The sequence below is a fragment of the Accipiter gentilis genome, chromosome 3 (assembly GCF_929443795.1).
Source record: "Accipiter gentilis chromosome 3, bAccGen1.1, whole genome shotgun sequence".
In the NCBI taxonomy this organism is placed as follows: domain Eukaryota; kingdom Metazoa; phylum Chordata; class Aves; order Accipitriformes; family Accipitridae; genus Astur; species Astur gentilis.
In genome coordinates this window covers 19474208-19495895 of record NC_064882.1, presented here as the reverse complement: position 1 = coordinate 19495895, position 21688 = coordinate 19474208, and the positions used below count along the sequence as shown (strand labels likewise).

Sequence of the window (21688 nt, the reverse complement as noted above, 5' to 3'; positions counted from 1 at the left end):
GACGAAGAAGTGAATAATCTTCTAAGTTCTGGCATATGTTTCACTGTTGTTTTTGAAGGGCTGAAATACAATTCCTATCCTAAAATCATAGATATGAAAGCAATCTCAGAAGATCACTGCATCCAGCTAGCATTGAATCAGGATCAGTTTTACCTCTGTCATTCTCATGGGGTTTTGCCTGGTTTGCAGTCTGAAAGGTCTCAATGTTCAATGCTGAGCAATGATTTTGTGACTATGTGGTGGCACTGAGTGTCTGGGACATATGCCTTGTTGTGCGTCACATGAACATCAAAGTACTTGTGAACTCCTGCATTTGGTGCATACTTTTGTTCAAAAGTTTTAGATGACCAACCAAGCCAGGCAAGTCTATGTTGTGTCTCTCAAGCCAGTATGAACTACAAAGGAGATGATACACCTTTTTACTGTGGTGGAAAACAGTAATTTTCTTTTAAAATAAGCAGTCCTGTAAAGTAACTCTAACTTATTTTTTCTTATCTGTTTTACCATGGAGTTTTTCAAAGAAGTTCTCAAACAGAGGAAGATGAGTCCTACTGGGCCAGACCAGTTCCTTGTCTGACAGTGGCCAGGACCTCACTTACCTGCAAGGAAGTTTGCAGGACAAGTTCTGGGTGAGCTCAACACAGTGATCTCAATTTTGCCCTCCTTTAAAAGCCAATTACCTAGTTGTCATTGACCTCATTGACAAATTACATTAGTTTAGCATCAATACTTTTTCACTGATATTTTTTCCTTTCAGGCCATATTCCAGTGAAGTAACCTTGACTGATGGGAGAATGACCGCACTAATGGATTATTGTTTCAGTAGGGCAACTTTAATCTATTTTTGTATCTTGCTTTGTCATCATCTGTAATTCTTCTCAATCCTATTAAAGCTACCTCTAGTTTCAGACACCCATAACCAAAACACTAGATACATTATACATATGTATTTATTTATAAATAAGCAGGTTTTAATGGCACAACGTTGCTTTTCAGCATACTGTGTTGTAGCTGTGTACACAGATGGGTGTTTGGATTGGGAACACAGTTTTGGCAAGCTTATTTTCTGCAAATATTTTGCTGTCTTTTCTAGCGCTGATGGGATTTCAGCAATGAGGCTGAGAAGGCTCCAGGGCTCCTGGCTTATTTAATACTCTTTTGTGTAGACTGGAAGCACAATGGACCCCAACGTGGCGTGGTGACTGGAAACCCATCAGTGCAAACAGTATCTCCACCAGCAGGTGGTACTGTATTTTTACTTTAGCGTTAAATGGGTGCTTGATGGAGAGGGAAGAAGTAGGAGAAAATTAAGATGTGTGTTAGATTCCCATATGCAGATGAGGCTGGAATTGGAAAGCACCGGACAGACTGCAAGCCTTCCATGGATGTGAGCGCTACCAGGCACACAGTACAGCACCACACAGTGTGCTAAAAGACTACGTCAAAGCCTTTTACCAGCATCTTACAGGTCCGGACCCTAGTTTTTACATGACTACTCTGAGCAGGGATCAATCAGCACTTCTGAAATGTCCATGGCCATGACAAGCACTGTGTCTGGCCATGCGCAGCAGTTATTTGTGTGCCCTAAGCTGAACCTGCAATGAGGCTATCCTTGTGCCAACCAGATTGGGGTGGCTTGAGATGTCTCTTCGCCTCCCAACCTGAAACCTGCAAGGAGCAGAGGGACTGGCCCACCAGAAAACTCCCTGGAAAAAACCTAGGACTTCATTCAATATTATCATTGGGATAAAGAATAAGTGTGGTTACCCTGCAGGAGGGACAATAGCTCTGAACAGTCAGTTAGGATTTCTGTTTGACAGAATTTTATTTCAAGCTAAAATAACATAGGAAATCTGGGTTGGTTGCACAGAATAATGATGTATGTTTACACATACAAAGGTGATTCCACTGAGCTTAATTCTACTTAAAAGAAAAACATCAATAAATGATATTGTCACTGATAAGAGTGGTAGAAAATGCACTGTAGTTAAAATAAGCTTGATATATCTAGCCTTGCTTGTCTTACATTCATTGTAGTACAGTAGGAGTTATGGTGACACTATCTGGGAATTTTTAAGGCGACATGTATAGGATTAATCTCTTTACAGCAAGTACAGCAATCTAATCATACTGAACTGCAATCTAGAGGCACCATTTTTTGTCTCAGTTGAAGTTAATCCCTTTCCATGTTGCTCCTGCAGGTCTACTCTAAATCACCAGCATTTGGGGCAGGTCGAGTTCCCATGGTCAGAGCTCTGCTCTCAAATCTAGCTCAGTAATTTTTGTGTGGCTGCAAGCCAGGACAGGTAATAAACCTGTCTGTAGCTGCCATATTGAACGGAGCTCATGTTTGGACCCTGTCGGGTAGCAGTGATTGCAGGCAGAGAAGAGCAATGCAGAACAGGGAAGCTGAGCAATGATAACAGGGCTTCAAAATGCCATAGGCAGCTTTCCTAAATAATAATAATTAAAAAAAGATAGATCTTGCTTCACGTCTGTACCTGGACTAGCTGCATAGTGAACAGTTTTTCTTACTGTGGTGAAACCCATTGTCATCATCTTCAGTATTTATGATAATATAATTAAATACTGCATAACAACACATATAGGGAACTCAATGTATATGGGGATGAGAAAAAAAAATCTCAACAAAATTAAAGAATTTATGACAAAGCCAAGAAGTCATGGAAACTTTGTTTAATTAAGTCATTCATGGCTAACACAGAGGCAAGATGGGTTTTATTAAGGCACAAAAATGCAATTTCCAATGACTATTTTATTTATGAATGTAAAAGTATAAAGTTGGCTATCTATTCAGTGCTTGAATTTGTATTGAAAACCGACAGTTGTCAGCACCTGCTTAACAGTCAGTTTTAGCAAATCTTTCATTCATTGCAAAAGTAATGGAATTTTAACATAACTTCTCTCTTGCATTTTCCATACATTTAATGGAAAAAAATTAGTACAATAACCCAGAAACGCATAGCAGTGTTTCATAACATCCTTACTTCTCTTTTGGAGAAATGGGAACTGCCACAACATTGCTTTGACTGTTAGTACATGCATATTGTTACTTCACACACAAAAAGGCTGATCCGTGCTTAGCCATAGCTGGCACAGTTCCACTGAAATCAGTGGACCTGTCCTGAATTGCATTAGCCGATGATCCAGGCATTGCTCTAAATCAGTCATAGGTGCTGTTTTGAATGGTAAACTACCATCTTTTTCCCCTTTATGTCAGATGATAAGGTTGTATATCAAGACTTTATTTACTTTGCCATTTGACCTTCACATGTCATCCAAAATAAAGAAAAATATATCATGTTGATAAATTACTTTTATGTAGTTTATTTCTTCCTGGCATTGTCTCAAATTTCTTTGAAATTAGTTAAGTACGCAAAGTACTAATCATCAGTGAAGTATACCCACTCCTTTCTGTAATTATAGATTGCACATTCTTTACATCTGTCCACTGACGTGGATTGTTAGCTACAAGTTTTTTTGCAACTTCATATTTTTTCTCAGAAAAAAGAGTTTCATAGTGTTTTCACAGTTTATTGCAGATTTAAGAAAATGAAGCATGAGCTATATAAAGATTTTCAACCAAGAAACAGTAAGTGTATAGTTTAGGTTGGAAAAGACCCTTAAGATCATCCACTCCAACCGTAAACCTGCACTGCCAAGTCCACCACTAAACCATGTCCCTAAGCACCACATCTACACGTCTTTTAAATATCTCCAGGGATGGTGACTCAACCACTTCCCTGGGCAGCCTGTTCCAATGCTTGATAACCCTTTTGGTGAGGAAATTTTTCTGACTATCCAATCTAAGCCTCCCCTGGCACAACTTGAGGTGGTTTCCTCTTGTTCTATGGCTTGTTACTTGGGAGAAGAGACTGACACCCACCTCACTACAACCCCCTTTCAGGTAGTTGTAGAGAGTGATAAGGTCTCCCCTCAGCCTCCTTTTCTCCAGACTAAACAGCCCCAGCTCCCTCAGCTGCTCCTCATAAGACTTGTGCTCCAGGACCCTCACCAGCTTCGTTGCTCTTCTTTGGACACGCGCCAGCACCTCAATGTCTTTCTTGTAGTGAGGGGCCCAAAACTGAACACAGGACTCAAGGTGCGGCCTCACCAGTGCCCAGTACAGGGGAACAACCACCTCCCTGCTCCTGCTGGCCACACTATTTCTGATACAGGCCAGGATGCCGTTGGCCTTCTTGGCCACCTGGGCACACTGCTGGCTCGTATTCAGCCGGCTGTCAACCAGCATGCCCAGGTCTTTCTCTGCCGGGCAGCTTTTTTTACATGGCCCAGGCTGGTTTTAAACACAATGTTCATATAGTATACTCAGGGCTCACTGCCGGCTCATATTCAGCTGGCTGTTGACCAATCTGTATCTCAGATTAAATATTTTATTTATTAATTAAAAAGACTTTGATGTCCATAGTCTGCTAAAGGAGTTGGCCCGTGCAGAGGCAGATCCACAGAAGCATTAATCGTATTGTTTCTCAGTATTCTTGTTCTGGGTACCACATAGCAGTGAAGCACTGACCAGCAAGATCTGTGCCGAGGAAAGATGTGGTCTTAGGCAGCTCACCCTCTCCCACCCTCTTCGCTGCTTCAGCAGGCCGTTGCGGTTGTTACCACCTCCCTTCTTCTCTGCAGATCTGCCAACTGAGTCGCCTGCAAGGTTGGCACTTCCTGCACTTCAGTCAAATGGCAGGTAGCTGCAAAAATTGACACATTTTGTTAGAAACAGGGGTGTGAACACGCCGAGTTGATGGATCTGAGGGGGCACAGAACAAAAATAGGAGTTGGGAGCAGACTGCAGACATGTATCTGTCTGTATATGTGGTTTTATCCTATGGGCATGCTTATGTTGTACAATAAGATGGAAGTTTGCTCCCAGATTTTCAGATTGTGCTTTAAGATTTTAATTTAACTGTTTTAAATACGATTTAAAATTATTGCTCTTTTCTAGAAGTAACCTGTGTTTTAGAAAGATTAAAGCAGAGAAGTCAAACTCTTTTTATAAGGCAGCCTGCACTTGGTTCAGGCCACCTTCCATAGAAGTTCTTATAATGTAGACATTTGTCCTGGTTTCAGCTGGGATAGAGTTAATTGTCCTCCTAGTAGCTGGTATGTGCTATGTTTTGAGTTCAGTATGCCAAGAATGTTGATAACACTGATGTTTTCAGTTGTTGCTAAGTAATGTTTAGTCTAGAGTCAAGGATTTTTCAGCTTCTCATGCCCAGCCAGCAAAGCTGGAGGGGCACAAGAAGTTGGCCCAGGACACAGCCAGGGCACCTGACCCAAACTGGCCAACGGTGTATTCCATACCATGGGACGTCACATCTAGTATAGGAACTGGAGGGAGTGGGGGCGGGAGGATTACCACTCAGGGACTCACTGGGCATCGATTGGGGGGCAGGTGGTGAGCAATTGCTCTGTGCATCATTTGCATGTTCCGATTCTTTTATTATTGCTGTTGTAAATTTATTAGTGTTATCGTTATCATTATTAGTTGCTTATTTTCTGTTCTATTAAACTGCTGTTATCTCAACCCAGGAGTTTTACTTCTTTTCCTGATTTTCTCCCCCATCCCACTGGGTGGGGGGGAGTGAGTGAGCAGCTGCGTGGTGCTTAATTGCTGGCTGGGGTTAAACCATGTCAACATTGTAAAGATAAAGTGCATAGGTAATGAAACGCACAAAAACAAATGCAATGCTCCTTTTCTCCTAACATAGAGTACTGGTTACGTTACAAGATAAATACAGAAATAAAAAAATGAGACTAAGGCATCAAAACTGATCTCTTGGTTTAACCCTGGGACTGCAAAGTCAAGAGTGCCTAAGGCAGGGAAAACTGATACTGTCACCATATTTCACCAGTCTGCACCAGAGCTAAAACTTTTCAAAACCAAGGATGAGTAATTTAGGTGCTGTGCTGCAAAGCATGGTTACAACTCTGCTGTTCTCAAGCCAGCCTGTCCCCGTGGTGCTCTGTGGAGGTGTGTTCAATCCGCAGCTCGGTTTGGCTCCAGTTCGGGAAGTTCTTGTGCACGCTAAAGGTCCTCAGACCATCCCGGGAAGTTTGCGGGACAACGCTAGGTTAGCATGTAATGGTTTATTAAGCCATACATTTTGTAAACGTGTTCCACTTACCCGTGTTAAAAACAAGGGCTTAGCCTTCTACCTTGAAACTATCGTTTGGGTAATGAAGGTAATTGTTTCTTAGGACACCCTGGAGCCCGTTCAACCACAGGGAGTCATCGGAGGGTCAGTATCACCAGGCGCTGCCCTAGTTGTGCGAAGCTGGGATGGTCTGGCCGGGGCATCCCCCCGGCTGCCTGCAGAGCCAGCGGTCAAACCTAGCGCGGGCAGCCCATCACACCCGTTCCGAGGTCGCACATTAAAGCTGCTCACCTCGTCTCCCAGGTGCGAAGGGGAGGAAAACCAAACCTACGGAAGCCTGCGGTAGGCACAAATACCGCCCCGGTACCCCCGGAGAGAGCTCTTTCCCTTGGATTCAGCGCTCGGCTGGGGTCGCAGAAGTCGCCCGGTGCGAACCGGCGCTTCCTAACGGCTTGCTTTCACGAAACAAAACCCGTTCGGGGTGCCTGCTGCAGCCCTGCCTGCCCGTTCCCCCTCAGGACGCGCCCGCGGGCCGCGGCGGGGATGCCGCCTCCACCTCCTCCCGCCGCCAGCCCGGGGGGCCGCGGGAGGCGGGGCGGGCCGGGCCGGGCCGGGCCAGCCGGGCGCGCCCAGGTGCGCCGGGCCGCGCCCGGGCGGGCGGAGCCCCCGCCGCCGCCGCCGCCCGCGACGCTGCGGAGCCCGCGGAGGGGCCGCCCCGCAGCCATGGGGCACCGAGGGGCGCTGTCCGCCCGCCCGCCCTGCCGCACGGGTCAGTGCCTGCGCGGGCGCGGAGGGGGAGCGACGGGGGGGGGGGGGGGATGCGCGGCGCTGCGCGCAGCGTGCGGCGGGTGGGGGCGCGGCGCCGGCGGGAGGGCGCGGCGGGGGTGCGCGGTACGTGCGCGGGGGCGGGCGCCGGTGCCGGTGCCGTAGCCCCCTCCCCGCCCTCGCTGCCCCTGCGCCCGAAGCGCGGGAGCGGCTGTCGTGACTCCTGCATACGTAAGACTTGGCTCCGCCGTGACGTCAGGCAGTTGCTTTCCGAGAAGCGTGGCGCCGGGGAGGCTCCTGCGCTTCTAAACCTTCCCTTCGGCATCTTTCGTGCGTTTTTATGGATGGGGCTGTGTCGGGGAATGATCCCTTGCCGCTTCCCGGTACATCCGCTTTTGGCCCCGGTAGCCGGGTCTTGGCAAAAGGGGGCTTGGTATTTCCCGGGTGGCGGGGGCAGGCGTCCCGTGTTGCTGCCGGGTGTGAGCTGACTCCTGAGCGCAATAAAAACGGTCAAATTACGTGTCTAATCAAAGCAAATAGTTTTCCAGATGACTTAGGACCAGTATCTTCAGTGGCGGGATAAAAACTAAACTGGCCGTCGCTAATGAACCGCGGGGTACGTCAGTCCTAGGCTTTTGCAGGACTGCAAAACGACAGCAAGCTAAACGTGCTACAAGGAGCATGTAGTACCAAGCTGGCTGACCTACCCCACTCGGATAGAGAACGTTTAGGTGTTTGAGAGAACGTTTTCGGGTTTAGCTGAATTGTAAAAACACTTTAGAAGTTACAACAGTCGCCACCTGAACTCAGACTGGTTTCCTGTTGCTATCAGCCTTGAGTCAGAGCTCAGAGAGTTTATTTCTGCAAGGAGGGGTTCTGCTGACAGGTTCACATTTGTTGATGTTTGGCAGTGGGAGGTGAAACTAGCTTAGCTACAGAAGCTGGGTGCTGCGCAAGCAAGGAGGCCTCAGAGATTTGTCACCTTCCTCAGTCCTTCCAGGTAATCGTCAGACTGTTCACAGGGGGCAATAAAGTAATAGTAATTCCTGGATCAGCTTCCTCTTACCATCTCTCAGGTGGTTCTTTGATCAGTGGTGTGACGTACCACTTTACATGCAAGTGGAACAAATGATATGTTTTTTAAAATTGGAAAAAGCTTCTCAGCACAATAAACAGAGATTGCAACCATTCAAAATTACTCTTCTCAGCTGGCAGGCGGAACAGGTGAAAAATGCAGCGTGTCTTTGTAGATGTGAGCAAAGATTGTATTTCAGAAGGGAGAGAAACATCCTGGGGCAGTCACTGAATGACTTACTACAGATGGCACGATTACATTTTCATTGTTTGGTGTCATAAAGTCTGCTGGGGAATGGAAAACTTAAGAATCAGTAGAAAAAGTAGCAGTAGTGTCATATGGAAAGGAATAAGCCTGCCATTCATCTCCGGCTAAATGAAAGTACACCACTCATGAGAAGTGGGAGAAGAGTGTTATTTTCTTCACTGTAGAAACCCAACACACTGATAGAAAGCTGTCTTTACCATTGCAAGTAGCTAAAAGACCATACTTACCAGGAGTTTTTATCCTCAAGCTTTCTTTTAATTGAAGGCAAGAAATGTTGCTGCTTCTCACATAAAGCCTGTAGTAGCTGAGTGGTGGTGGTCCAACTGCCACCAGTCTGGTTTAGCATCATGATAAGGTGTTGAGAGCTAGGCAGTTTCATTCACTGGCAACCTCTCTGCTTTTTGCCTTGCTCGGCTACGTGATGGTTAAAGGACTTCTCTGTAATCTTCTTTTGTAATTTAATCTGTAATAATTATGTCAAAACTTAAGTGTATGCAAATTTTCTTAAGACTATGCTAATACTTCAGAATTTTAAAATACTTTCTGGTACAGTTGCAAATTCCATTTCTTTTACATTATCCAATGGCAACTTCTAGTAATGATAAGATGGCAAAATACTATCTATCCTACATGCTATGCAAAAGTAATTCCAAGTAGATGTAAGTCTTAAGATTTTAATCTTCAGCTGCAGGATATGGACATATCCATCTTGTGGGGCCATTTTTATGAAGTTTGGCTTAACAATACAAAACAACTCCTGTTATATAGAAACTCTCTTGGCAAACAAGGCAATGTGATTGCACAGCCTGAAAATCAAATGATAACTTCCTGTAGTGTGTTGATTGTATAGTATGGCACAGGAAATCTGGGAGCAGATACTCATTCTAGTTCCTTACTTGTAAAGGATGGTGTCTCCCAGTGTTAGTATCAGCATTGTCAGCTGCAAATGAAGATACGCTGTCAAATTTCATACCATTTTTAATACTTTTGCTATTTTAAATATTCCTTCCTAAACAGTATTAGGTGAATTATCCAAGGCTGCTTATTGTTAATTGTGCAGTGAAGTACTTTTGACAGAACATTAATCTTTCCAGAGCTTAGGTATGAACAGACACAGTGGCACATCCTTTTCTACCAAGTGTCCAAGTGGTTTTTTCAGTTGGAAGAAAAAAAAAAAATGAGTGTATTACTGATGGTGCCACCCAGCAGGATGAATCCTTCATGTGTCATTTTAATTAGAGGGAACCATGGAAAGCAAAATTATTTGTTGCATCCAATGCTTTATATGAATCACAATGGATCGAGCTTTTGTAATTCCGCATCAGCTGTTTCATATTTTAACATGTCTTCACAATAGAACCTTTCTTTCCAAAAAGGTTGTCCCTTAAAAGCTGTTCCAGCCTAGATTCTCTAATCCATGCTGATTGCATGCTGCAGTCTACCATGAGAAACTGTGAAACATCCCCTTAGACTACTGCAAGCCCTGTTGCAGCATTGCTGCCTGTCCCCTGCTTCCCAGTGCAAAGCAACGACTCCTTTTGTTCTTGGAAATGCGATACCTCTTCTTTCTTTAAAAAACACGTTTAGGCTGATGGCAATGATGTCATTCCTGCAGGTTCTCATCATAGTGATGCTGATAAGGCTTGGCTGGCTGAGAGTGTGGAGCCTCAGTCTTAGCTCAGGATCACCCGGCTCTGCGGCTGTTTGGCAGGGATAGCCAGGGGGACTGTCCCTTGCAGGCTGTGGTCTTCCTCCAGCTCAGCGTTGTTGAGGTTCGATGAAAATTTCAGTGAGCTGTGATGAGGCCTCCACCTCAAAATTTTATGAGTCGTTAAAGAAGATCTGGCTTACGCAGCAGTCACTGAACAATCTTAATAGTACATATTAGTGCCCATATGTAGCAAGAGTTTGCTCCCTATATAGATTTTTTTTTTTCCTTCTCTTTTTTATTTGTTGTTTCCAAATCTCAGCTACAAATATAAAAGCAGAAGCCTGGAATAGTAGCAGGCTTACTCTAGCAGGCAAAGTCTGAATTATGGACTTGGCTGTATGTTTGTGTTTTGGGGATGTGGTCTCTGCACAATACAAAAGAACCCTTTCTTCTTGAGGTTTCAGGTTAGCTATTATGATTTCAAGGTGAATTTTGAATTACATCAAAGATAGTATTTTATTGTTGCATTCCTTGGTATTGCCCTAATCGCTTGACTAAGCTGATATAGTGCAAAATATATATAATATATGTAAAATAAGGCATGCACCTGTGAATGACAGGGGTGGATAATGATCTGGGGCAGCATTGTGTATGTTATGTGGATTTTGTGAGTTGTTTGCACGGTCAGAAGTGATAAGTGCTCTGGAAACGTGTGGAAAGGAGTAAGCAGAGCAAGGACAGGGCTCCTTCAGAGCTGTGCCTTGTTTGTGAATCCCTTGTCCTCCTTTTTCTCCTCCCAGGTGCTGTGCTCTCTTTTCCTTGCCATGACTCCTGCCAAGCATGGTGCCAGATCATCAACGTGTCTGAATCACACTCTTCTCTCCTTGCCTCTATGGACGGGACTCTCAATGAAACGAACCAGAGCATTTCCACTCCTGCTGGAAGCAAATACCAGCTCTACGTTGGCTTGGCTTTGGCGATAGGTTCCAGTATCTTTATTGGTGCTAGTTTCATACTGAAGAAGAAAGGGCTTTTGAAACTGGCAGACAAAGGAGTCCCCCGAGCTGGTAAGCGATGCTGTCTGCCTTGCTCCTGCTGGGGATTCAAACGCTTCTTGTAACTTGGCAAAATCAAGGTTTGAGTTAACAGATCACACGTTTAAAACCGTTGTAGGTGAAAACTGTCATATTTTAACAGTGATCAGAATTCCTGTCTTGGCTACGGATGGAAATACAGTATTATTTCTCTGTGTGTGATTGCAGGGACTGGGATTTCGGAATTCCTAGGGCCATGGGGGCAGTGGTGGGTATTAAATGTAGCAAACTGGTGACATTTCCTCCCTAACAGCAGTTAGGTACCAAATGAAATTCTCCATTCATCTTACCCTTCAAAATGCCTTTCTCTCTCTTTTTTCCATCTTTTTCCTCCCTCATTTGAGATGGAAAGTCTTAAGACGGTAACTAGGTTCAGAGTTTGGGTTTGTTGGGTTTTTTTTAAAAAAAGGAAGTGCAATGAACTGTAGAAGGATACTTACTAGAAAAGTTTCTACTTTCTAATTTATCTCGATTTGAAGTATAAGCAGAGTCAAATTGCAGCTGACTGTGTATGAATATGTTGGATCTGACCTGGGAGAGCACTTTGAAGCATTTCTTAAGCTCACAAACAATCTTCATGGACATTTTACTTTTGCTTGGAACTTTCCCTTTAGTCAAATATAATTTTTCAGAAGTCCAAGCCACAAAACAGCAGGGTGATTAATGAAAATGTCAGTCAAAATCTAACTAAATAGTCTTCATGTCTCATCCAGATAACATGCTCTTTCAGTACTTTATATGACTAGAGGCAAATGTGAAGCTGTAGTTTAGTTTATTATAATAAGGTGATCTCTTTCTTCTAATACGAGATTATTTTTTCTGCTTTCAGGACAGGGTGGATATTCTTATTTGAAGGAATGGCTTTGGTGGGCTGGACTGCTTTCAAGTAAGACACTGCTTTCCTTTCAACCTATATGTAAATGCAACATAAAGCAGATTATTGTTTTAAATAGATATATTCCCTGATTTTTCACTCCCCGCACTTAAAAGAAATGTCTTTGCAATCACCTTTATGACAGAAGCCATTCCGATATTCCATCTCTCAAATATTGTTTGCCTTTTGCAGAACAACCTTTTCTTTAATATCCAGCCAAAAGCAATGGGATTGAATCTGTCCAGCTTCTAGGCGTACTTAGGGGAAAAGTATTTGTCTTTCCTCAGCCTTTATTATTTCCAGAGGAGGTTAGATAATTTTGAAAGGAAAATTTGCATATATAGTGTAGAAAAAAGATTTTTGGTTTATATTTGCTATCATACAAAAATATTTATATTTATATTCCTTTTATTCCTCCCCCCCACCTCAACCTGATCCAAATGTTCTTTCTTTTGCAGTGGGATTAGGAGAAGCTGCAAATTTTGCTGCCTATGCCTTTGCACCTGCAACCTTAGTTACCTCCTTGGGTGCACTGAGTGTTCTCATAAGGTTAGTACAAACTGGGAGCAAACCTTGACAAATGAACCATTCACTGTGTGACGGAAAAATACTGTCTTTGGCTGAAAGTGGAGAATTTTAGTAAGAAAACTGAAAAGCAATATATGGACAAAAAATGCTTTTTGTTCCTTAGTGGAAAGATCACTTTCTTATTTAGAACTGAATTTTCTGAGTAGAGGGAATGAGAAGTCTTGTTCCCAAAACTAACATATATGCTTTCCGAACAGCCTTCCACCTATATTATGAAGTATTTCTTATCCGTGTATGCCAGGTATACTGCTGATGTACAGTGGTAGAAGGCTGTAACTTATCTTTTCCTAGAGAAGTGAAGCTGTCTTAAAGTCTTATCCTGTTCTTCAGTTATGAAAAAACTTCAAAAGAAAATACAGTATTTCTCCATTAAAATGTTTTCAAAAACAGTTCTTTTTTATAGGAGCATAATTTCATATTAAGGCATACTTAGGAAGCATTTTGTGTTTGTTTGGTCTTTTCCAAGTCCTTCTAGAAAGACGGCAAAGAAACTTCTAGCCTTTTTAATATCCACAGTTAAAATTTGTGGTTGTTTTGAAATATGAATGCCCTTCAAACACTCATTATTTCCAATGTATGAGGAAACAAATAACTTTCAAGTACTTAAGCACATACAGCTATCACAGAAGCAGAAAAGACATAGATTATGCTTACAACAAATGTTCTGAGAAATAATATATTAGCAAAATGGAATTATTGTATTTTAAATGTAAAACTCTTATTTTTTTAGACCTGAGTATGCTATATGAAACATTGTGTTTAAAACCAGCCTGGGCCATGTAAAAAAAGCTGCCCGGCAGAGAAAGACCTGGGCATGCTGGTTGACAGCCGGCTGAATACGAGCCAGCAGTGTGCCCAGGTGGCCAAGAAGGCCAACGGCATCCTGGCCTGTGTCAGAAATAGTGTGGCCAGCAGGAGCAGGGAGGTGGTTGTTCCCCTGTACTGGGCACTGGTGAGGCCGCCCCTCGAGTCCTGTGTTCAGTTTTGGGCCCCTCACCACAGGAAAGACATTGAGGTGCTGGAGCGTGTCCAGAGAAGGGCAACCAAGTTGGTGAGGGACCTGGAGCACAAGTCTTATGAGGAGCAGCTGAGGGAACTGGGGTGGTTTAGTCTGGAGAAGAAGAGGCTGAGGGGAGACCTTAACGCTCTCTACAACTACCTGAACGGGGTTGTAGCGAGGTGGGTGCTGGTCTCTTCTGTCAGGTGGCTGGAGGTAGGACGAGAGGAAATGGCCTCAAGCTGCAGCAGGGGAGATTTAGGTTGGACGTTAGGAAAAATTTCTTTCCCGAGAGGGTTGTCAGACATTGGAATAGGCTGCCCAGGGAAGTGGTTGAGTCACCATCTCTGGAGGTATTCAAAAAGTGAGTAGACGGGGTACTTCAGGACATGGTTTAGTGGGCATGGATGATGGTTGGACTCGATGATCTTAAAGGTCTTTTCCAACCGGAATGATTCTATGATTCTATTCTGTGATTCTATGTATCTTTTGTGTTTTTTTTTAAAGATGCTTGCAGTAATCTAACTGTTAAAAATGCAGCCATTCCATCATAGCAAAACCAGTGTAACTCTGTCACCTACAGATATGCTGGGATCAGCATATATAGGTCAGTGCAGACTAACTGGCTGCCTGGCTGCTGCTTCGCAAAACAGCCTGAGTTTTAACGCCCTCTCCTTTGATGTGGGTAGCAATCTTTCCAATTTTCATGAAACAGAGAAGTCATGAGAACTTCATGTCAGTGAGCTCATTACCCTTGTGTGAAAAAATAGCTGTAATTTGATCAGTGGGTTGAAAAACTATTTGTGAGCACATTCACACGCCATTAAGCCTGTGTCTGTGCCTAAGGTTATGCTCGAGCTGGCTGATCATATGCCCTGTGAGGTGGCCTCATTTGGGCCAGGTTATTATCCTTAGGTTAAATTTCGAACCCCTTGGAGAGCCTGGGGTCAGTCCTCTTCAAAGGGGGAGATGTGCCTTCTCTGTGTTTTTGGGGAGTCCTGGCAAGCCAGGAAGAAACTGTGCCTGGGTGGGAGAGCCCAGGGAGAGATGAGGAACAGTTTCCAAAACTTGTGTGCATTGGTTTTAATGGCAAACGATGTGCTTTAAACCATTTTTGGAAGAAAGTAACAGTTTGTTTGGTCCATCTACAGGTGTGTGAGAGCACATAACCTGAGCAAGGCAATCAGTAATGAGAAGTTCCTTGAGCAATTTGGACCCTTTACAACCTGGAGAGGAGGGATCAGGGTTGCTAACACCCCTAAAACCTGACCTGACCTTCTTGGTCCTGACCAACCTACTTGCAAACCTCCATAAAATTTGGTTGTTTCAGGCTGGTTTCCCATATATCCAAATTCAAAAGAGGTTTTGAATTTGAATTACTTTGAATTATCATGTTACACAGGCAGATTTGGAATGTCTAGTGTGGTGGTGGAGATGAACCTTTTATTTATATTTTGCCAAACAGTGCTATATTGTCATCCTATTTTTTAAATGAGAAGCTGAATATTCATGGAAAGCTGGGCTGTGTACTGAGCATTTTGGGGTCAACGGTCATGGTTATTCACGCCCCTGAGGAGGAGGAGGTCACCTCACTAGATGAGATGGAAAGAAAGCTGCAAGATCCAGGTCTGTATGCAGGTGCAATGAACTTGTGCTACAGTTCATAGAGAAGCATTCGGGACACTGAATAACTTCTAACATGTATGTAGTCTCGTATTTTCTCTCATGCATGTTACTCTTCTTCCCTTTCTTTTTTCTTACAGCGTTTGTTACATTTGCTGTTCTCCTGACAGTTGTTGCCCTCGTGCTGATATTTATTGTGGCTCCAAGGAGAGGTCAGACAAATATACTGATCTACATTTTAATTTGCTCACTCATTGGTGCCTTCTCCGTCTCATCTGTGAAAGGCCTTGGCATTGCCATCAAACAAATGTTGGAGCAGAAACCAGTTTATCGACATCCATTGGTTTATGTTTTGGTGGGCATCTTAGTGCTCTCAGTCAGCACTCAGATCAACTATCTCAACAAAGCGTTGGACGTGTTCAATACATCTCTAGTGACACCTATTTATTACGTGTGTTTCACCACAATAGTTGCGACATGCTCCATCATCCTGTTTAAGGAGTGGAGTAGTCTGGACCTGGGTGATATCATTGGAACCCTGAGTGGATTCTGCAGTATCATCATTGGCATTTTTCTATTGCATGCTTTCAAAAATACTAATATCACCTGGAGTCAGTTGATGTCCACTGTTGCCAAAGAACCATCATTACCACACCGTGAATATGAAACCTGTCACACTTTACTGGAGACCATGGAAGACCCAGCTTTGGCATATGAGGAGGACAACATTTTATTCAGTCAATGAAACTCTCAAGCAGCATTCATCATTGAAGTACCATGAATTGCAGACTCAGCCCACCTGTGTCTACCAGAATGCTGCTCTTTTCCGCAATCTCTGGAAAACCATCTGTAAGGCCAGTTAAGTGTGGGCCACTCCTCTGTGTGCCAGCTGTTACTACCAAGTAATGAATGGAAGTGTTCAATAATTTACATGACAAACAGAAAAGTGATTGTATGTTAAGTAATGAAAAACCTTGTCTTTTTTCTGTGCAGCATCTCCTATTGGAGAATTTTAGCAGAGAAGAGTGGTCTTTGTAAGCTATGTTTACAAAGTGCAATTTTCCCATCATGATAAAAGACAATCCTTCAATAAGTGACAAGCACTCTGCTATTATCTTAGTGATGGCCTTAATATTTCAGGCTTTCTTTATATTTTCATAATTTATTGCCAAGCAAACTTGTAGATACTCTACATGAAGGATATTCATTGGAGGTATAATATGAAGAAAACAGTGTTTAACCCTTTTAGCTTTAAAATAAAATTTTATGCAAGAGCTATTCGCTTTTGATCAACTACCAATGAATCTTGTATAGATTTCACCAAAAAAAATTATGAAATATGGTTCTTGGTAACCAGTCTCCTTCAAAATCCATTTTTTAACAGCAAAGTCTTAGTGCTTCTACCTGAGGAATTCTGAGTGGATTGCAAGTCCCTGAATATGCATGTACCTTTTTATTTCAAAACTATGACCGAGTTACAGTTTAAGAAAAAGCATATTCATTAGAGGCCTGAAAACAGTTGCTATTGGCTTAAAAAATTACATAAGATGAAAGAATAAAGCACTCAAAGGCAGAAGAAAACCAGAATGTGCAATTAAGAATTTCCACTCTGTTTTATACTACTCTGAGGCTTAAGAAGGGACTTCACTTCTTTCTGTACTTCTTCCTAATATTGCCATCTATTCATCAAAACCCATTTAAGCTTTTCAAAATTTTTTCTCGTTTTCCAGAAAGGTATCATTGTTTCTTAATTGCAAAACAGTCCTGTTATTTTATATTCCATTATAAAAGCAAAATCCATTTTCCAATTGTTGTGCTATTTCTAAAAATACTGGGTAAAGGCTGTAAACAAGGACTGAGAAACACCAAAACATCTTTTGGTTTAGTTTGACCTTTTCATATTTTCTAAAAATGAGTATTCACCTCTATTAGATGTTTTAGCTATTAATCTACCGTAGTCCTTGAAGGTTAGGATCTGTACAACAGAATGCTCCTCAGTTGTGGTCACTGATCTTTATTTCACAAAAACACCTCGCACAGTCCATGTTTTACTCATTACACTCCCCTTTGTTGCCACTTTGTGAGCAAGAAAGTAGTTTCAGCAATCAGATGTGTGGGTCATGACAAGCTCGTCAGAAAGGTAGCATTTCCAATTCTTGGGTTTTTAAGTGTGAGTCCAGGACCTTTGCCAGAGGATGCTAGCATTTCAGCAACTAAAAACTGATTTTAGTCAGCTGAGATCTATTTGCCAAGCAGAACCTCCTCATGAAGCGGGCTGTATATTCTCTAACATTCAAAGAGTGTAGTAAAAGTGGACACTTTGGATGGATAGCGAATTGTTCCATGAAAGAAAGCTCGTAATTTAGCTGTAAGAACAAAAGGGTTGCTGCTGGTATTTCATATATGTTTGTGTTGGGCAAACTTTCAGTACTTCCTTTTTGAAAGGAAAATAGTAGTTTTCTCAGGTAGCAATGATGGAGCCTTAACAAAACTGTGTTGATTCATGGTCAGAATTGGTGTAAGTCAGTCTTGTATCATGCTTAGCCATTTACACACATGTTTTGGAGAAACTTCTCTTTGTCTCTTTCTCTCTGTTTTTGGTTGTGGGTTTTTTTTTGTTTGCTTGTTTGTTTGTTTTTCTTAACAACAGCACACGTGCAGCTTCACCCAACTTGAAAGCTAGGTAAAATGAGATGTGAACAGTTCTGTTCCACTGCTTGCTTAATACCTCTGTCATAAATGTGATAGTGTGCTTACAGGTTTGGGGATTTTGAAAGCACTCAAGGGAGCAGTCTACTTTTTTGAAGGGTTACACATTCATAAAACAACTCACTTGTTAATTATTTTTAATAATGCTTTAGAAGCTATCAAAAACTAGAAATTAACACTAGTGATGCTAACTTGAAGTAATTCCTAAATTCCAAGCACCTTTTTTTTTTTTTTTCACTAGGCTAGCTTTGTAGTTGACGTACCTACAGGAAGAGGTAGAAGTTGTATCAGTCACTTGCACCTTATTTTTAAACCCTCATTTTTACAATGAAGAGCAAATGTGATACTGAAAAGTGTGTCCAGTTCTTCTTATAAAATATTGCAGGTAATGGCTGATTTAAAAAGAAGCCCAGAAGATGTCATTAGGCAATGGGTATTCAGGTTATCACCTGTGATTACCTCATTTGGGAAGTATTTTCAATAGTGCAGGAGATGGCAGCAATGTTACCCCAGCAAAAGAGTCATTTTCACAGAAAACATACTTGCCTTGAAAATATAATGGCCACGTATACAGCTTTGGAATATTTTTTTCAGCTTCCCAAGTGATGAGATTTGCAACAATTCTTTGCTGTTAAAACACGTGTTAAAAAGGCTTCAGAGAAGAAAATACATAAATAGGGTTTCATTACTTCTTAGTTAATGTAGAGAATACTTTGGCTTTATTGGCCAGATTCAAGCTACAAAATCTTTATAGTTAAAACCAGGTAATACAAATATTAAAAAGACTAAAAATGGAGTTTTCTTTACAGTTTGCCCTTTAACAAAAGCTTGCATTGCTTTTCACTGTGAATTACTCATACAATTTAAAGAATAACTGAAGAAAACATCGATTGAGCCTAAAAAGAGAAAAAGAAATCTTTTTGCATAGTTTGTGGCCCCTCTGTTTGCTTATACAGTCACCACTGTAGTGTGACCAAATGGGTTATTTGTATGAAAAAGCAACCAGTCCAATTCTTGAATGGATGCATGTTGGCATTTTTTTAAGGTATGTAGTAATACTTTCTTTGCAAAGGATCTGGACTCTTTTTATACCAACTCCTGGCAGTCAGTTAACTTGTACCAAGCAAAAATTCTGTATTTTCTACTGGACCTACATATCTGCTTTTATACATAAATAACATCTAGTATGAAAATAATGTTATTTTCTTACAATGTCAGAAAACCAAGTTAATGCTTATTTTCATGGTGTACAGGAAGTCTATCATGTTAAGAAGTAAATTATTGATAATCTTTTTGTATAAAAAACACTTGCTATAAGGGATGTTATTTTTGAAAATGTTTATATTTAGTTATTAATTTGGAATGATTTTAAATTTTAGTGAAATTATGCTAATATTTATATTGTAATAAATTATTCATGGATTATGTACTAAATGATCTGTGCTTTTTTAAACAAGGGATAAAAAGGAGTGTAATTAATATTTCTGGTAAGCATTTAAACACTATCTATCTGATAGATCCAAGGAGAATAATCTTGGGTTTAGCACCTGGTCCTGTGCACACATAAGTGGATTCTAGATGAAGAAGGTCTGGCTTATGTCTTTGCACTTCATGTGCATCTGACCTGATCATGACCTTCTTTAAGTAGCTTTGACTTTTACTAGTTTTTCTGATAGGAAAGAGAATTTTCTACTCTCCTAGAGAAGCCAAGTGTGAAACTACTATATATTCACCCTGAGCTAAAAAATCTGTGATGTTATCATGGAACTGGAAGGAAGAGTATGAGGAGATCAAGAGGTTTTAGCTTCACTTACAGAATTATCCAATTTGTCCAGATGTGTTATTTTTACCCTGGTGTTCTGTAGAAAGCATTGGCAAGAAACATTTAGTGCTGATGATTAGTAGCGAAAAAGGCATGGATTTTGAGGGCCAAAAATAATGGGCAAGTGAAAATGCCTTCCCTTCTAAACTAGGGAAGAAAACTCAAGGCTGATGTGTTAGGGATCTCTTTCTCATGGCCAGTCTCAGTGGAGAGTATTTCAGTGAGTTGTCAGGTTTTCCAGGCAGTGAAATGAAGGACATTATCTAAAGTAATTTGAAGTGTTTTGGAAAGTAGGGCGAATGGTTAAGAACCAGAACAAAGAAAACCTCAGAGGCAATACATTGCTAACTAAATTATGGCTTTTAAATGCTGATACAAAACAAATCTTGGCAGCTACTCATTACTAGCGTACATTAGGACAAATTAATGGGCGATTAAATTCATTACGTAGCTGCACTGACTAAATGTAGGTAGGTCAAGACGACTTGGATAGGTTAAATAATCTGCAGGGAGGTTGGAAGGAAGTACATAGGTTGTTAGTTTCTATAGAAACCTGTTCTACCATCTTCCTTTACCTGCCTTCCCAGCCACACCTAAACCAGCCATGCTATAAAAAATTTTCATCCCAAAGAATACTGATTCAAAACATCAACCTCTTTACTCATCACGGTTGCATCCTGGAGCTATATGGGGAATTATATACTTCTAGCAAATGCTATTCTCTTGCTGTTTAAATTCCAGCAAAACAAAACTGGCAAGTGTGTTAGAAAATACTCTTTTAGCAGAGTGGGTTTCCTGTACCTGACTCCTTTCTGGCAGGTTTTAAAATGGTGCCGAGGTCCAGAACAGGACGAGGAGGCTGAGTGGGAGCCAGGCTGGTGGTACAAGGGAGGGGTGGTGGTGGTGATGTGCGTCTGTGTGTCTGCAGGGCCCCCCTCTCTGGAAAACTTTGGCGGTGGGGGAAGTTGGTCTGTAATTGATCTGCAATTGCTTGTTGGGAGTACTTTTGACAACGGAATTTCATTTTCTGAAAATACAGTCCAGTTTGTCAACAATACAGCTTTTTTATAGAAGAGAGATATATTCTAAGCAGCTGGTGCACAGAAGCTGGGAATTCTGCCTTTTTTCCTCCCATCCATAATACTGACTTGCTGCAAGTTTTCTGATGTTTGATCAGGAACCATCACCTGAATTTTTACAAATGCTGAGTACAAATACAGCCTTTGAACACACATTCCATGTATGGAGGTCTTATAGTGTGCCCTTCTAACCTTTACTGCTCTTCCAGGTCTCTCTTTTATTACACAAATGTTTTTAAAAAACCCAGCTAACAGACATCTGTTTGCCCACACATGCCTCTTTATGGTCAGTGTCATGGGTGGCACTCACTGTTCACCCGTATAAGTACTTTCATTTTTGCCTGTTTGAATACGGTTAGAGTTTGAGCTGAGCTCAGAGACACCGTGAGGACTAAGGTGGCCTACTTAGTCTTTATTTATGGGTGTAGCTGTTCTGGTAAGTAAATACACTGTAGATACCCGACCTTTGTCCTATAGACCTTTCCTGTTGCTGATTAAGCACTGGTTTCACTGACTCTGAAGCATGTTCTAGTGCTTTTTCATTTATTTACTGTCAGCCTGACGATAGCAGCTGTTAAATTTATCTGCGTCAGTGTTAGTAACAGCCTACTCATACTTTTCCCAAAGCAGCCTATAGAAAGATTACACTGAGAAGCTGAAGCCTGGTAGGGAAGCATTATTGCCTTCTTATATTAGACCAACATGTTTCAAGCATGGATGTATATTCACCATGGGACAACTCAGTGAAACAGGCAAGAGCAGGGTGCTTTGAGTACATAAATCTAATGGACCTGCTTTTTATTGCATGGTACTGTAGTGTATTACATATTAACTTGCAGTAATAAATGTGGCAAAACCAGTTTTACAAGAGCTATTAAAAAAGATTCCTCATACATTATTTGATGTCCTCATGTACGTTTATGTTGCAGAGACGGTTTGAATTTCACATTTGTAGTGCATCATCTGCTGAAAAGCCTTGTACTTCTGATGGCTGGGCATAAAGTGTG

The 21688-nt window shown here is 41.8% G+C and overlaps 1 protein-coding gene across 1 annotated transcript; it reads left to right on the top strand.

Annotated features, from left to right (window-relative positions):
- Window positions 1-6761: 6761 nt before the first annotated feature.
- On the top strand, window positions 6762-15816 carry NIPAL1 (NIPA like domain containing 1). Its single transcript, XM_049793897.1, has 6 exons — window positions 6762-6906; window positions 10696-10962; window positions 11819-11875; window positions 12322-12412; window positions 14914-15074; window positions 15212-15816. The coding sequence occupies exons 1-6, from the start codon at window positions 6861-6863 to the stop codon at window positions 15814-15816; spliced, it is 1227 nt and encodes a 408-aa protein (XP_049649854.1). The 5' UTR covers window positions 6762-6860.
- Window positions 15817-21688: the final 5872 nt, after the last annotated feature.